Source organism: Molothrus ater, chromosome 3, assembly GCF_012460135.2.
Source record: "Molothrus ater isolate BHLD 08-10-18 breed brown headed cowbird chromosome 3, BPBGC_Mater_1.1, whole genome shotgun sequence".
In the NCBI taxonomy this organism is placed as follows: domain Eukaryota; kingdom Metazoa; phylum Chordata; class Aves; order Passeriformes; family Icteridae; genus Molothrus; species Molothrus ater.
The window spans coordinates 55,437,080-55,455,138 of record NC_050480.2 but is presented as its reverse complement, the minus strand read 5'-3'; the positions used below and the strand labels follow the sequence as shown (position 1 = coordinate 55,455,138).

The window sequence follows — 18,059 nt, the reverse complement described above, 5'->3', positions numbered from 1 at the left end:
TTAGAATATGCTTGCAAATGTTTGTATTTGCCATTTCAGCTTGCAACCCTTTTCAAAATAGGAAATTAAAAAGTTACTTGAAACAAATAATTTGTTGTAGAGGAGATGCTCTTTATTTGCATATTAAAGGTAAAGGCTAACAAGTGAGACTGACATCCATTGGTGACAAGAAATGAAGCACGCAGCCAGAGCTACTTCTTTCCTCTTCATTCATTTACACGTAGTCAAGTGCTTCCTACCTCCTCCTATGTGTTGCTCTGGCTGTCTTGATAAGCTTCTCCTGTCACTATTTGCTCTTTCTGATTGGTGCATGACGGACTTAAGGATTTCTGTATAATCCTCTTTAGTCTAAAGAGAGACTTAAAGTGACAAATCTCTGGCATGTTTATTCTCAAAAGCTACTTCCCTGACATTCCATTAATCATTCATGTATTAGAGACATTGTGCATATTTTGATCTCCCAGATTCAATGCTCAAACAAGTCTTGCTCAAAAACCTAGCCTGACATGAAATGCTTTCATTTCCATAGCAATAGCAACTGTCAAGTATGAATTTAGAAATATTTCTCCTGAAGGAATACGTGCAAAATAAGATGGCCAGAGCTTCTAAAAAGCGGAAAAAATATATATAAACCTTACTGCATTAAAGTTTTGAGAAGCAGCAAAAGAAAAGCAGTATTAACTCTTCCACAAAGTTAACTTTTCTTTTAGAGTTTCCTACAGAGTGTATTAAAAAAACACTGCTTTGTTAAAGTTCATAGGGTTTATCTACATACAACAAAGGGCTCTCGAGGACAGGTAATGAAAGGACTCTTCAGATTAAGCAGACTGAAAATTCCAATGATGAAGTATTGTCAGTGGAAATTCTTCAGACTTGCAAGAAACTTAACTCTCATTTAGCCTAAAATAATTAAGGTCATCATTCTTTAATAAGAAAAGTTTTCTTTTGTCTGTCTATTGTCTCTTTTGTAATTTTAATTATAATGATCATATAATTCTAAACTATCATTTAAAAATAGAAAACTCTCAATAATTTGACAACCTGGATTTTATGAAGGATCTAAGTCTTGTTAATAAAACTATTTGCAAAAATTCTTATTGCAGCAACATATCCTTCCTTGGTTGTTTTGGTACTCTGAGTAGATTAACCTTCAAGCCATAAAACCATCACATACTGATGATTATCCTTTATTTTTGCATGTATGTAAGGATTTTTCCTGAAGAAAACACAGCACTAGTGCTAGTATGTTCTTCAGCTGGAAAAGGATGTGTAGGAAAGTACACTGCAGGTGTTTTCACACCTGTCAGGTGAGCTGTTCAACAATATCAGGTTGAGGGGAGCAAAAACAGTAATTGAAGGAAATGCAATGCCTTTAAAGCTAAACATAACTACATCTGAAAGATGTGGAACTTCAAATCTTTCTGCAGTCAGGACATTTTGTTTTCTTACTGCTACGTTCACATGGGCTTTCTAAAGTGCTGTTTGCAATCTCTAATTATAAATTAGGAACAAGCTATATTTGGTTTCACAAACCTTTGAGGAAGCTTACTGAACATACAGAAGATGCTAAAGAGCTCAGAAACTTCTCCACAAACATGCTGGCTCATTCAACACAATAATTGTCTTAATATTTTACCTGACAGTCTACCAGCTGTGCTTCCATGTCCATAGGTTCCTCTGCAGGAAGCAGATTGGTGTCCAGCGTTGCTCGGGTACTGAGTAGCCAGTGGTCAAGCTCATCAGCTTCACACCAGTACCTCTGGAGAGCCTGCTCCTGCCGCTGTTCTTCGAGCTGCTCATTCAGTTTTTCCTAGAGGTACAAATTATATTTTAGTTTTTAGGAGAAATAAATCATAACAGTCACTTCTAAAAAGTTGTTCCTCTCTATTTTGCACAAATCCTATGCAGGATTTCTAAGATATATTAAGACCTATCTTTTAAAAAGTATTATTTCTTTCAATTGATGAGTGTGTTTTTCTGATGACTGAAATTCTGTTTCAGTTCAGCCACTTTATTTCTACTTTCTTCAGTAGAACTCTGCTATTACAGCTTTCTAAAGGTGAGGTCTTTTCTGCCTCCTTTTGCTGCTCTCCTGTGGGTTTCCCCACACATTGATTCCATTTGCTCAATCAGTGCAGCACTGTTTCCTCAGGGAGAAAGATGCACATGAAGAAAAGGAATACACAGAGCTGAGAATGTGTTGCTGGGGAAGGAAAGCAACTTTGCCTTTTTTGGCAGCAGGCTGTTAGTCAGCTTTACTCTCTCAAGAGGGGCACAAGAAGGGTACTTCAAGGACCAAACAAGTATGGGTGGGGCCTTGGTACAGTCACACGGGTAAAGAGAAGCCTAAAGAGCTGTCTACCTTCTCTGGCCTCTCAGAGGATCCCTGAACCATGGGGAGTGGAAGCTTCACTAGCTTCAATGGCTGCTGATATCACAGCAACACAGATGCCCCAGGTCCATCCATCAGCTCATCCATCCATTGGAAAGACAGGGAGTGACCACCAAGTCTTGCTCACCCTTTAATTTTCCCATATGAATCTGAAAACTGACTGAACAGCTGTGGCCAGAGCACAGTGATCAGTGGCACAAAGTCTAGTGAGTGGACAGTAATGAGCCTCAAAAAATTTGCTAATGACACAAAATGGGAGGAGTGGCTGATAGGCAGAGGGCTATTCTGCCATCTAGGTGGACCCTGAAAGGCTATAAAAATGAGCTGACAGGAAGAAAGGAAAGTGTGAAGCCCTGTACCTGCAGGGGAGCAACCCCCTGCACCAAGTATAGGCTGGAGGCTAAGCAGATGGGAAGTAGCTTGGCAGAAGAGAAAATGGGGTGTCCTGGTGGACTCCAGATTGAACATAACCCAACAATGTGCAAAAGAAAGCCAGTGGTGTCTGGAGCTGCTTTAGGAGTGTTCTCACCAGGATGATGGAGATGATCCTGCCCCTCTACTTAACACTGCTGAGTCTACACCTAGAGTACTGTGTCTAGTTCTATGCTCCCCAATACAAGAGAGACACTGAGTTCTGGAGAGAATAGAGGGGATTTCGTGGATAAAAAAACAAATAGGATGGTCAGAGGATACTTAGTTTTATCAGAAAATGTAAAACCTAAGCATGGTGCAAATATTATGGAACAGGGGGAAAAGATTGAATTCGATCTTGCTGGGATGGAGTTAACTTCATTGCAGCCTATGCAGCGCTTTGAAGCTGTGCTTAAATCTGTGCTGATAACACAGCAATGTTATGGCTACTGCTGAGCACAGCATAAAGGCTTTCTATCTGCCCCTGACAAAGGCCAATAGGCTGGGGATGGGCAAAAGGCTGGGAGAGGAGATAGCCAGGACAGCGAATCTGAACTGACCAAAGGGACACTCCACGCCAGATGAGATCATGCTCATCAAAAAAAGCCCAGGGAAAGAGAGGGAGAGGCACTGTGGTTATGGTGCTCATCTTCCCAAGAAACACGTGGTGAGCTTTCCAGGAAAGTAGCTAAACATCTGCCTGCTGATTGGGTAGTAGTGAATAAGTTCCTCATTCCCTGCTTGCATGCACAGCTTTTCCTTACCCTATTTAAGCTGTCATTATCCTGATCCATGATTCTTTTTGTCTGCCTTCTATTTTTAACCATCTCAGAAGAGAGGAGTGAGGGTGGATGTTTGGCTGCTAGCAGGGTCAACCTACAACACTTTGTAAGGAAATTCAGATTCAAATGTTCAGGGCAACTTCATCACATGGAGAGTGTTTGCACAGCTTTTCTGCATGTTCAATTTCAACTTAAAAATTAAAAATTGCTTTTAGAACAATATTAAAGAATAATGATAGTTATTAGAAGTCTTAAATAATCCAGACCTGAAGAGTTCTCAAATGCTAGTTACTTGAATTAGGTCCACAGAAAGAACAATATTACCAGTCCACATCCTCACCAGCAAAATATTTTCATCAATTATTTTACCTTCATTTCTACATTTACTTCCCTGGGGTGTTCTGGAAGATTTTATCTGTGAAATCAGAGCTATGAAGTACACAGGTTAAATTACTGCATGTTGTCCACATATCATATATATTTCCTAGCTAGGATTATTAGGGAATACTTGTGGTATAGTGTCAAAGCATCCTAACCACAGTTAAGAGTAATATACCACTCATGCTTTATCTTGAAATTATTAGTTAGCATTTCCTAAGCACTACCAAGATGTTTGTTAGATCTTGTATGGGGTGCAAGCTATAAACAGCTAGATCCCCTATTCTACTTCCAACCCTTCATTTCAAATTAAAAGCTATTTTTGTTCTGGGAAGGAAAAGCTTAGCACAACTTTGTTATTTTAAAACTAAAAAAGATATTTTCTAATGACCTGTTCACTGTCCTAGGTGACTGGTCAGAACTAAAGCAGCTGAAGCACTCTGAGACTCTCCTGTAATCCAGTGTCTTGGTTTAAACTCAGCTGGTCACTAAGCACCATGCCTTAGATGCACACAGCCAATTCTCACTCTGCTTCTCTGAATCAATTGATGATGGAAAATATGAAGGCAGTAGTTGCTGTGTTTGTGAATTCAGTGCTGCAGTTCTTAACAGTACAGTAATAAAGCTGCCCTGAAGTGTTCAAAGTAGCCAAACTGTAACCAGCTTTAGCATGATTGCATGTTCTCACCTGTATAGCATAGGCAGCAACACTCCTATTTGTAAAGAGCTTGTAAAAATCCCCTTAGTATTAAAGAATTTTTAGTAAAGTTGGTAGGCAAAGAAATAAAAGGGTGCATCCTCCATGGAAATCACTGGGAAGATGAGAGTAGACAACAATGCAAAGATTTGGAAGAGGAGCTGTTTGTTGTTTAAGCTTACCTCTTCTCTTGTCTAGCAGCCTGGAGAGGTGATTCCTCAAAAGTATATTGTAGACAATGTAATTTTTAATATCTGCGTTTCATTTATGTGCACACAACACACATATCTATATGTGTGTGTGTGAATGTGTGCATATATATCTCCATATGGCTATATATGAAGCCAGAAGAAACTTAGAACATACATAATATTTGTGTGTTCCAAGTTCTTGCTGGCTGCTCATCACTTAGCAATAAGATGAGGGGCTCACTAAAAAAAGAATGGTTATTTATTACTGAAAGGAATTGTGAGAAATAAGCAAAACTGAAAATTGCTTTTTTTTTTATGTTGACTAAAAATATTGGTGATGTTTTTTCTTGTACCTCTAATAGCTGTCGTTTTCCTGATGCCTTCATTCGAATCGTGGCCATTCGCTCTGCCAAGACTGTGAGGGTGGACTGCAATGCCATTTGATCAGCACCTTCCACATCCAGTGGTTCTGAAACAAGCTCCTGGGCCAACGACGTCTGAAGCTCACTGATTTCTTCTTGCAACATTAAAATCTCATCCATCAAAGCCTATTAAGAAATGAGAGCAGAGAATGCATTTGCTTCACTTACCAACAAGAAGGAAGTATTTCAGGAGACACAGACTAAATATAAAATTCAAGACAACTATCTCGAGGAGCACCAGGAACACAAGAGTAGAGCAGACCATCACTACCAGCATGGCAGAGACGGTATTCCATAAGGACTGAGTCCTGCTTTTAGAGGCTTGGGTCAGGAATCTGGTTACTTAAATATGCATTTAATTACCTATCTTGAATTTCAAGCATATCACAAGGAATTATTTTGGAAATTGGAAATCCATTCTTCCAATAAATTATGTGTAGGGCATTCTAGTATTCACAGTGAAGATGATGAAGAAATGAGTGAGTGTGTGTTTGGAGAAAAATAAGGGCATGTTTCAGCTTCCAGCCTGAAACTTTCTAACTAGATAAAGAACATCCAGCAATAGATGTAAATATTTAGAGATTTATTCCATGGTACCATCCTTTTAGAGGTATCTTGAAACCTGGTTCATAGGATAAGAATAAGTAGGAACTTATTTTGCACCACGGAATAAATCTCTGAATTCCAACAGATTAGATGGGTTCAAGCTATCAGATAGAAGGCTTAGGTGATTACAACTCAGACCTATATCAGATGCCTTACTTAATAAAGTATGCTCTTATTATTCAGACTTCCCTTGTGAGGGAGTTTTTGATATGTTTTGTTTAACAAGGTGAAAAATGTATTTTGATCAATATATAATGCATCAGCATTGCTTATGATTTTAGTAAATTTGGCAACATTATAAATATTCTTCAGCAATGATGCTGAAGAACAGTATGTATAGCTGTCATTGGACACAGTCTTGGACAAAAGCTTTTGCTGAAAATTTCAACTGGACAAACTCTTATGATCTATTCTATTTCTTTCAAAAAGGCTCCTTATTAAAAGAATCCCCATCACACCACCTTTAGAACAGCAGGAAGTCAGAGAGGCAAGACATACAGTTAACAGAGAAGGTTCAAGCAACAAATGCATGTATTTGAGATATCCAGCCATGAAGAAGGTTACTGTCTAAAAAACAGAACAAAAGATATGCAGGCAATGTGCGCTCTTCCTCTCCTCTTCACATAAAAGATTTTACCTGATGTTCAGCCATCTGGCTCTCTGGGCTTTTGGCTGGTTCCAAACTCTCATTTAGTTTCATTTCAGTGGTCTCCATTTTTGTGGATATAGACTGGAGTGTGTCCTGATATTTCTGTTGACGCTCAAGAGCTTCATAGAGTGTGCGCTGCTTTTCACTGATCTGAAAAAGAATGGGAGGTATAAATTCTGCTATTTAGTCTGCTTCATATGTCTCTAGGCTTAAGACACTAAAGCAAAAAAACTTGCAACAAGTTTTCAAGAGTATAAATTACAAAGCAAAACATCCATATTAAAAATATTTATTTGCTTAAAATTTCATCAGTAAAATTCTAGGTTCTGCTGCTTAAAAGAAATAGATATAAATATATAAAAATATATATAAATATATAGATATAAATAAAGCAGGGAAAATCTATGCCCATTCTCATGCATTATTTTAGATTTCATGCACTTGAACATGGATGTGCACTACTTGCTAGACACATAGCTACTAATACCCCGAAACAGCTACTGTACTGAAAGGAATTAAATTTTTTAGCATGTGGTCAAGACTCTGACCATTCTCATGCATCACTGAATGATTATGCTGCAAAACTACACACAAATGTGTTGATCCAGTACAAACTGGACAAACTGGATTCTGGGCCTTCTTCAGCTACTCAACCAAAATGACTGGATATCCCTACTAGATTATGAAACACAGTCTGTCAATAGTCAATATTTCTGAAGCCAACGAGCAGCTTTAATGACTCTTATTTTTATTAATGGAGGTCCATCTTGCACAGGCTTTCAAACAAAGAACAAAAAGAATATATCCCAACTAACAATTAAAGTTACCATTTGAAAACCAAAACTGCAGGGAAGAATATATGTGCCAGCGATTTGAATTCTATTCCTTACAAGCTAGACAACTATTTTGAAGTCTCCAAATGCAAACTTACCACATTTTTCAGTGTTTCCCAAGAACGCTGCAAATCATCCAATTTGGCACTAGCAGATGATTCTAAGCCTGGTTCATAAAATTCCTGGGTGGCTGAGGTGCTGGGATGAATTTTAGCAGCTTCTGTCTGCAACTGTTCAGCAGATAAGGCTTGGTAATAAGCAATGTCCTACAAGCACGAAGTACATTATTGCACTTTCAAAAAGAAAGATACTGCATGCTATCCCCCCAATACTGCCCCACTGCATATGTCCATTAAAATAAAGCTCACAAAGCCAAAACGACCAGGAAACCTCTTTAATAACAAGGTAAATCAATATTTAATAGTAGCAGACTGAGCATGTTTTGGACCTTCACTATGGTGAGGATTTTGGATGCATTTTTTTCACGTTCATATTAGCTAGGTGGTGCAGAAGGCAACTGTGGACAATTACAGAAAGGCTGGGATGGGAAGTGCTATAAATGGGAGTGTTGTTCCAGCACCATTACAACTACACATGGGGGAAAACCCATCGCAGAAGACAGCAGGTTATGGTACTGTAGGTGGCAAATACCAACCTAATGAACACTATCACAGAGAGAGCAGCAAAAGAACCTAAAAGGAATATACTGAAGGACTGGTAAATGAGGCAAGAAAGAGTATGAAGCATCAGCTTATTGTAAGCTTTCAAACAAACAGGGAGCCTCAACTAACTTATAAAAGATATTCAGAAAAGGGACCAAAACTGCTAAGGAAATGGGAAAATGTCAAACCACCAATGAAAATTCAGAGTGGAATTATTTCTCACCAGAAATTCTATACTTAGTGTATGGAGATTTCTTCAACTGTTGCAGATGACAACTGAAAACATCTACAGAAAATGTAGAATTAAGGAAACAAGTACAGTACCTATACTTAAGTCAGGAAAGCAGACTTGATGACAAGGATTATTTAAAACTGAAATCATGTATGACAGTTAGCACTACATTATTTGGGAGGTGAAAAATGCTGCCTCAAGGGAGGGTGCAAAGCAGACTCAGTGGTGCTTACTGACAGGAACAGAGGCAATGGGCACAAACTGAAGAACAGGAGATTCTCTCTGAATACCAGGAAATGCTTTTTTATTGTTAGGGTGACTGAGCACTGGGACAGACTGTCTAGGGAAGTTCCAAGGTCTCCATCCTTAGACACTCACAATCAACCTGAATATAGTCCTGGACAATCTGCTGTACATGGTCCTGTTTGACAAAGGGTGTTGGGAGAGATGATCTCTGGAGGTCCCTTCAACCCCAACCATTCTGTGATTCTGTATAGATGTATAAAAGTTACTAAACAAGACTAATTCTGGGGTACTGGAGCTCAAAGTGTAAGAAGGATCCTAATTTGGAACAGAATGCAAATGCGTTATCTAATACCATATGTGAACAAAACCAGACAAGCTCTGGAAGAGCACAGAAACCAGATTACTCCCATAAAACTGACCAAAAGTGTATGATTAGGTACTTCTTCAAAGACAATAAATGGGAAACTTAAAAAATTAAATGATGAAGTTGTTATAATGTCCAGGAGCCAGCATGGAATAGGTAACAGTTTAGCACGGCACTCAGGACTGCAATTTCAGAATTTTTCACTCTGACCACAAGTGATCTTTCCAAGTAATGGTGAAAAATTGCACCAGTGGAGATAACTTCTCATTTTGCCTTGCCTGCAGCTACTCTCCAGCCCTTTGCCAGTCCCCTCTCAAGACCAATGCTTCTGTGACCTCTTAATATGGTTTTAGAATAAAGGGCTTGTTTACACAGAGAGGGAAAGGCAATCTCTTTCCCCATCTTTACAACTGCTTTCTGGAATATACAGCATGGCAGCTTCTCTTTGGCAGAGCTTTCACACCAGGACAGAAGGAATCCAGATGCTCATGCAAGTAAAAGATTCTCTTGCCCCTACAGAGGCCCTAATATCCCATGGCTGTTCTTATGAAAAGCAGCCAACGAACAGTAGTCAGGTTTTGTTGTTAGATGCAGTGGCAAAAGGGTGTGTTTAGATTTTGTAAGATATGTAACAAGGGCTGATGCAACCTAGATGAGTACTCGTAAGGGAGAGAGAAAGAATCCTTAAGTAGGCTGTGTACAAGGAAATAGAAAAGCATTTAACAGTGACCCAGTGGATAAGACTAAAATCACAGGATCAGCTGTTGCCTACAGGGCATGGTGCCAACACTTCAGCTTTTCCAGTTCAATGCTCTGCACTGTGTATCAGGAAACCAAGTTTTAAAAGGTGTTTTAAAATTTTAATCAATTACATCTTTGGGTAAATGCAAGGAGATTTAGCCTCAAAGGATTCTCATTCAGTACTGCAGCACAGATGAAGGGTCTGATTTTGCTAAACATCAAAATTATCTGTATTTCAGGTCTGTTAACATAATATTTTTTAATATATTATGAAATTACTCAGTGTTTCCAACATAAACACCTTTATAGTTCCCCCCACCATGCTGTTTTTGGAGGAGTTTCAGAAAAAAACCCATTTTTTAACTTATATTAGTGCTAGAATTGTCACTTTCTTGTATTTCTGGTCTTGTTTTAATCTATTTCAATATCTGCATAATTTTCACTAATAAGCAGTTGGCACTTGTTTTATATTTTCATTACTTGTTAGAAATGTAAATAAAGTGTGTAGATGTCTGAATTCAGACTAGCTATGTTTCACATTAAGAGATGCTAGGAAACTGATGAAACACTATAGAGAGTTATTCAGGATGAATTAAAAAGCAGTCTTAAAACATAACCTTTCCTTCCCTAATTGCCTCTTCAGAAGAGTTTTACATTTTTTTCCGAAGACTAAACTCATGTTATTCTTCACTTTCTGGAGTTCATGCTCACATTTTTTTCTAGTAGTTTGCAGATGATTTTCCTGTGGGAAATTACTTCTTAACTTTTGCTACTTTTTAAAACAAAATATTTCTAAATTTATTTTCCTGATTTGCTTTAAAAATACAAAATGTTTATAACTTACATTTGAGCTCCTAGTTCACTAATGTCTAAGATACTGTTTTTTAACCAACCCTTTCTCCTGAGGTCTCCCTGGGCATTCATAATGACCAGCACTGGCAGTTTCATAGCTTCTTTAGTCCTAATCTCATGTGAGTGTGAACCTAAGAATTTTGTAAGTAAACCACTGCATTTTGGAACATTCTTCCGCTGGTTGTTTACTACATGCAGTTCATTTCAACATTAACCACACAGAAGAAAACTTCAGCTCTAAGATTTGAGATTATTATAACAGCATCAACTGTACCTTTCTCAAAAATCTTCTGCTAAACGAAAGATATAATATTTTTCAATTTTGCCCTAGTAAATCACTTATTCTAAAACTTGTATTTTGGTGTCAGCTCATGGTGCAACAGCATGTTCACTGTGTTTTTCTTATTGTCTGAGTGACTGGAACTGTTTGACTTGTTTTACATTTTCAGAGAAAAGTAAAGAACTGACATAAGCTTTGTTGATTAGAAAGCAAGCTGCTTTTGGTCCTTTACCTCCTTCATTAGTTAATGGTGTCATAAGACTTCTATGTTGAAACATATAAATGCCTTTCTACTGTAAGTAAACTTCACAGGGAACTTTCTGATTATCTAAAATGATAGAAAACTAGAAAACTCCTTCTTATGCATTATACAACACTTTTTAGTATGCCATTGGTGATTTTTTCACCACTCTTATTATCTTACATTAATATTTTTTCTTATGTATTGTATTTAGCAACTTCTATATCACCATATGCATTTCTGAAATTAGCAGAAGGAATCAATGAGCATCTTGCTCAAACTTGCCTAATTCTACTCAGCAGTGCAACACAACACATTCTAACCTTCAAATCTGCAGTGGTCAATTTTGGAAGCAGTCACAAATGCAAAACCAACCAATCAGCCACAAAATCCAGAACATGATGAATTCAGTGAGATGGTGATGGCTTCTAAAGCTCACTTCTAAACTTCCAAAGCATAACATTTTATGTATGACTTTATGTGTCTGATGCTCAATGTGCTGGCTTAATGTTTACATTTTAATCAATACTGACACTTGCTGTGTCAGTATTGATTAAAATGTACACTTGCTCCTCCTACAAGAAGTGCAAGAGTTTTGATTTAAAATCTAATATCTGTAATTTTACTGATCTGCCTCACTGGTGCTTAAAATAGACTGCCATGGAAATGAAAAATACATGAAAAAAACCCACATGAAAGTTAATAACTGAAATGATATTAAGTAGAAGATACCAGGCTGTGATTTCAGTGCCAAAATGGCAATCGTACAGTAAGATAGATGGATATGGACATAATGCAATGTTTCATTATGGGGAGTACAAAAAGGCTTTTTTTCTCAGGATGCAAGATTCCATTGAGTACTACTGAGAAAATAAAAATTATGATATAAGTAGAAAATACTGGTGACATTGTAATTGTCACTTAAAATTTACTTTTAAAAATAATGAATAGCTGTAACACTGGCTTTATACAATTTCAATACCTGTATCCATTTTGAACCAGAACCTGAAGGTTCAGTTTGGTAAGAGGTTAAGCCTCAGTTCCTTGGAGCTATAGTTAAACATTATTTCAGAGGATTAAATAAACCACCTGTGGAATGGAACCATGCATGTCTGAGATAAAAGCTGAATGAATGCCAAGAGAGAGGTACCTGGTTAACAGAAGCATCTGTATTAGCCACAGGTGAGGGAGAGCGACAGGCAGGTGGAGAAGAAATCTCACTGTTGGTTCCCTCCTCCCCAGACTCCTCAGTGACAGGGGAGAGCAGCGTGTGACAGCGACCAGCAGTCATCTGCCACAGGAAAAGCAACCCCAGAGCACAGGAAGAAAATCAGTTACCTCAGCTGAGGCTTGACTTAGACTGAGATCAAAACAACACATGGCCAGAATTACCACGACATTAATTAGTCATGCTTCATGCTCCTACATTTACCAGTTTAGAAATCTGTTGAATAAATAGTCTCATTTACTTGTCATACTTCAGTATGAAAATGCTCTCCTGTACCCTAATGGATTTTAAAAGACAATGTAGAGCAAGCAACTCAATAATAACAAATTCAGGTTCGCCTAAACATCTTCTAATGCAATCTCTGCTGCGTACAGAAATACTATGGAGAGCTACAGAATACTGGACTATTTGTCTCAGTATCCAGGTCCAGTTGGAACAACAAGGAACAGACTTGAAATATAAAATACACACAACCCAGTATTCAAATGTAACCCCCTTCCTTCCCCAATGGTGCTATAGAGGGATAAATCCTGAAGTCTGACACTCAGATGAAAATCTCAGTAGCATCAACAGAATGTTTGTAATGAGACCCAGTTAGGAACAAACAAAAGCAAAGTCAAACATGGGGCCTATGGCAGTACTTAGACAGCTTTCATTTCCAGTACACTCATCTGAGAATACAGCAGCATACTGTCAATTATCACATCAACATTTTAATGTGTGAAAAGCCTATACACTGCAACATCTAATGAAATTGTATTTATTCTGGTTTTATTTTATTCCTGCAACTCATCAATTTCTTAGCATTTGTACTTGCATGCTGGCAGCTACAAAATAAAAAGCACAATATTTGCATATTATTGCTCACAAATTTCACGTATTTGTCTGTTAAATAACTTCAGCCTTTATCAACAAGTCTTGAGAACCTACATAAAGTAAAATACAGAAAAGGGAAGCTGCAACTTGTTTGGTTTGCCACACTACAGCCATTTCAAAAGGTAGATATGAGCTGTGGCAATTTGCAGCACAAGGGTGTTGTAATGATGCAAGAGGAAGCAGCTCAGATAATGAGTACAGTGACCAAGGCATTGCTTACCATAACCACCGAGGGATGAGTGGCGTGTGCTGGCAGCAGGTCTGAATCCAGCTCCTCCATTCCCTCGGACAGCCCCTCCACTTCTGTCACTGTCAGCAGCATGGTGGCATGTTTTGCTTTCATTGTCAGCATCTTGCACTTGGAATTCAAAGAGGCAATTTGCTCCTGGTATCCTTTGATCTTCTGAGCCAGCTCCTGAGAAAACATTTTTTTCCCCTAGTGCTGATGCAGCCAGGATGGGCCACAGGACCGGCAGCATTTCAGCTTCCGCGGCGGAGTGAAGCTGTCTCCTCCCAGCGCAGCCAATACCATGGCAGCGCTGCCGCTCTGCTGACGAGCAGGATGTCGCCAGCCGAGGGACCCGGCCCGGCGCGTCCGGCCGCGCTGCGACACCGCCGAGCTGAGCGGCGGCCGCCCGAGGCTCCGTGCGCGCCGCGCCGCAGAGCGCAGGGACGGACGGACCGACGGACGACGGATGACCGACGGACGGCTCACGTTCGCATCCTGCCTGAACCTGAGCCCACCTCTGTGAGCTGCACGCTGCAGCAAAGGGGAGCGTCTCTCACTCTTCCTGCCCCATTTCCCCCCGCCCCCCATCTACTTCCATTTATCTGAGGAAGATGAAGCTCCCCAGCACAGTGCGTGCCAGGGAAATGAGGTCATGTAGTGGCCACAACTGCAAAAAATGCCCCATTCAGCTCTCGCCAGAAAGAATGAATTGTCCAAACAATAACTCACAGGGTCTAACAGGCTCAAAAGTGATAGGAACAATCAGTCACATAATAAGATTAAATGCAGACTGTATCGCTTTTTGTCACTGTTTGGATAAGCTGTATTTTAATCTCGTTTTAGTTTTGTCTAAGTCTACTGAGTTAAAAGCTGAGCTGCACAGGACTAACCTTTCTTTAAAAAGAGGGAAACTAGCATAAAGTAGACTATATTTTAAACTATTGAGGGTTTTATGCTTAGGAAATGGTGTATTTATGGCCAAACACCATCACAAGCTTAAGATTTTTAGACAAGAAAGATGAAAATGAATAGCCTTATGACTATTCACATGTGTCTTGTCTTCTCCTACCATATACTGTTGCTCCATTCAGTATCCAGTTTCAAAGCTTTCAATTAATATACTTCAAATAAAAAATGGTAGAAGCGTTTCATATTTCTGCTGAAGCTATCGTTCCTGACTCCCTAGATGCTCCGTAACAAGTTAGAATTTTGATCTAAGAAGTGAAAACATTTGTATAAGCTTGCCTGCTAAATTGATGATTATTTTTTCAAGTATATATTTCTGCTTAATTTTATGTCTCCTTTTACTTCTTCAAAACCCACAAGTTTTCAAGGAAAAATAGCAATAGGAGTTGCAAGATATAGTAGGCAGAATAATATATGATTACAATATCTTTTCAAAAGTAAATAAGACTACTGCTTCAGACTGATAAATTAGAAGACTTTTTTTGGTTGTATGACATTTTCAGTAAGAAAATTCTTCAAAATTACAATTGATTACAAATGAGTGTTCTACACTTATTTCAAGAAGTACCAAGTTAGGAATTAAAACAGCTCAAAGACTGAGGATGACACTTCACTACTTGAGTTTCAATGGCACCTTGTCACCATCTGTCATGTTAGCAACAAAAGGGCCTCTCTTTGGTGCTCCAGAGCTTTCCTTGGAGACTAAGAAAAGTCTTGATTATAAAACACCAAGCAGAATAGTCAAAAACCAAGCTGCAATCAAATTAAGCCACAAATTTAATGACTAGCAGCTTGAATAGTTATCTGCTCTTTTGCAAATTCCAGTCATTCACAAATGCTCAATAAATGACAAATCTGAGCCTCAGCAGAAAATTATTGTCATTCAGTATACTCTATTCCCTCACATTACCAAGTGCAATGACACTCGTGGTATTGGTGTCCAATGCACTGAATATCTAAAATGTCTCTTTCAACTGAAAACAAGGAAGAGTAAGCAAAAATATGACTTGAAAAGAAAAATTAAAATAATAAAGCATCTGATAAAAGCAATGTCCCAGGAGGTTTTGTGTTTTCCAATAAAATAATTCTCAAGTATGGAGATACTTGCCCACATTCTTCTCTGAAATTCTAAAGAAACACGGGTCAGTAGACATGGTATCTACTTACATACATGCATACTAATACAAACTTCCCAAAAATCAAGATGTAATTTCCTTCTACTTTCTTCCTTCCTCTTATTTTAATTCTAAATATAGCTAATACAAATGTCCCCTTAAGTTCTTTTACATACAGCCTTTAACAGGGGATGTAGTGACTGATATCTTTTTAAATTAATAATATATCTAACAAACATCTCAATAGACTTGACTTTTGAAGTAGTCTAATAAGATATGATTCAGAACATTCACTTCATGTTATGCTTTTTCACAGGTATTTAGCAAAGAAAACGTGAGCCAAAAATATGCAAAAAATATGCTTATATGTTCTGGCTGATCGCAAAATGTGCATTATCATAAAGCTGCTGTCTTGCTGCAGATGTTCAGGACCACTCCTAGCTACTAAACTTGCTCAAATGTACATGAAACTTCAAGCTGCCCCATTTTTAATTCCTTACTGCCTGCAGCATTATTCTTTCCTCCAGCAATATTACCCTGAATCACTGGTCACTCTCCTGCATTTGCTCTTCCAGAATATTTGACTAGATAATAATAGCATTATCAATTCAATACTAATAAAACCTAACGTGCTTGTGTATACAAATTGCTCTTGAATTTATACGAAATAACACTTGTAACAACTGTATAGAAAATGAGCAACACATGTAACATTAGGCTATATTACACACCTGGAGGGATGGCTTTGATTCAAAGGTAAAGAAATGGTGCCATCTGGTGCCAGAAGTGACACACAGAGCTCAGTGGTGCATTTTCTATCCTAGGAATTTCACAACGGACAGGTGGAGGTGAACGGGGCTCAGGAGGAGCTCTCAAGCCAGCACAGCAAGAAGGCTGCACAGAGACTATTGTGATTTATGCAAGAGCTGTCAATCCATGAGTTTATGGGCAGGACCCGCAACTGCACAACACAAAAATCTTCCCCACAAAGATTTTTAAAGAAACCTTCGGAGTGAATGATGCAGTCATCCTCCAAATCTATTGTGGGGTTCCTTAAATTCAAGTCTCTTTACAGAATGTGACTGGGATGAAAATAAGCAAGTACTTTAGGATATAAATGCGTATATGTACAAGTTCTTTAGGATATACATACGTACATATGGATCACCAAACTAGTTGAGATTAACTGACCAGCTGCTGAATTTTGACTTCTGGGACACTCCTCAATCAAGTTCTAATGTTAAATATCCCTTAATTATGCAATGTTTTTGTTTATCATAATGCTGTCCGAGGTTAGGATACATCTAACTGAACAAACAAATGAATTGTCCACACTCTACCAATAGCAGGAGCTCCCTCTCTGGGATTAAGCCTACCTGCTCAACTAGCCTTTAGAAAAATCTGAAAAGCAACTCAACTATCTTATGACTATTGCTTATGAAAAGTTGTCTGTGTCAGTGAGTTGCCATTGAGCCCAATGTTTTTGATGCATTTTGAGTCCCATACCTCATTCCGTGAAATCTGGACCTGGAGTTCCTGGATGTTGCTGGTTGCTATTGGCTTGTCCTGGATCTCGCGATGGGCGCTCTCGATCATCTGCTGCAAATGTTTCATTTCCTGCTCATATTGCTCATACTGAACCACTGCTTCCTAAAGAAGGGAAAAAAAGATTGAGTGTCTACATGAAAAATAATTTTCACTTAGTCTAAGCATGATAGATCTCCCTCATGAAGTATCTGGCACTCATATCTTGATAAGCAAAGCAGGTATATAGTCAGGAAAATATCTATTCATAAATATTGTGAATTGCAATGATTTGAATGGTTTCATTTAATTAAATATTTCCCAAACCCACAGTGCACATAACATGATATTTTAGATTTCTGATGTAAGGTGCTGTAACTTCTGATTCCAACAAGTACCTAAACCAAACACAGCCACAAGAAGATAGCCTTGCTTAGTCTCATGGTTTTGTTATAAAGCATTTTCATCTGCTTTTTCACTTCATGTGTTCATTTGTGACTCTAAGAAAAACTTAGATATTACAGAAAATACAACTGGGAAAGAATTATGAAGATTGACTCAGATAATTATCGTACCAATGTATTATCAGTTCTTTCTATCATAGATACATAAGCAGTTTGTCTAACCCATTTTTAAAATTTTCAGTGTAGCCTTTCTTGTATTTAAGCATCATTAATTATCCTAAACCATCAACTCTCTTCTGTTATCCAGCTTGAAACTTTGTAGTTGCACCCTAGCCTATGGAATATGCTATGTATATTCCTATCATTAAACAGCAGAGGAGAAAAGCTTATTCACTTCATTGGAAATACCTTTTACATATTTAGTTATAAATCCAAATAGTCAAACAAAATCTAATTTACTCGTACTTAGCAAAACTTGAAAATACAAATTTAATAGACATCGAATGACTCCAAAATCAGAAAAAAAATATATAAACTATAAACAAAGAGAATAAAAATAATTATTTTTATACCACAGTTAATTAACTCAATAGTTTTTAAGTAATCTTCAGAAGCAGCTGATGTTATATGTTATATAAGTTTTATTAATTGAATATATGTCTTATAAAATTAACTTGCATTCAATGGTATATTAGCTGTTTGTCTAGTTAATCCTAACAGCATTACAAAAATCATAGC

General features: G+C 38.0%; 1 protein-coding gene across 1 annotated transcript in view; it reads right to left on the bottom strand.

Annotated features, from left to right (window-relative positions):
* The window catches only part of SYNE1 (spectrin repeat containing nuclear envelope protein 1), a 288,350-nt gene that overhangs the window by 82,098 nt on the left and 188,193 nt on the right, over positions 1-18,059 (bottom strand). The window contains 7 exon segments of the mRNA XM_054514453.1: positions 1,637-1,810; positions 5,205-5,399; positions 6,517-6,678; positions 7,460-7,627; positions 12,130-12,270; positions 13,304-13,498; positions 16,900-17,039. Coding sequence (XP_054370428.1) covers positions 1,637-1,810; positions 5,205-5,399; positions 6,517-6,678; positions 7,460-7,627; positions 12,130-12,270; positions 13,304-13,498; positions 16,900-17,039 — 1,175 coding nt within the window.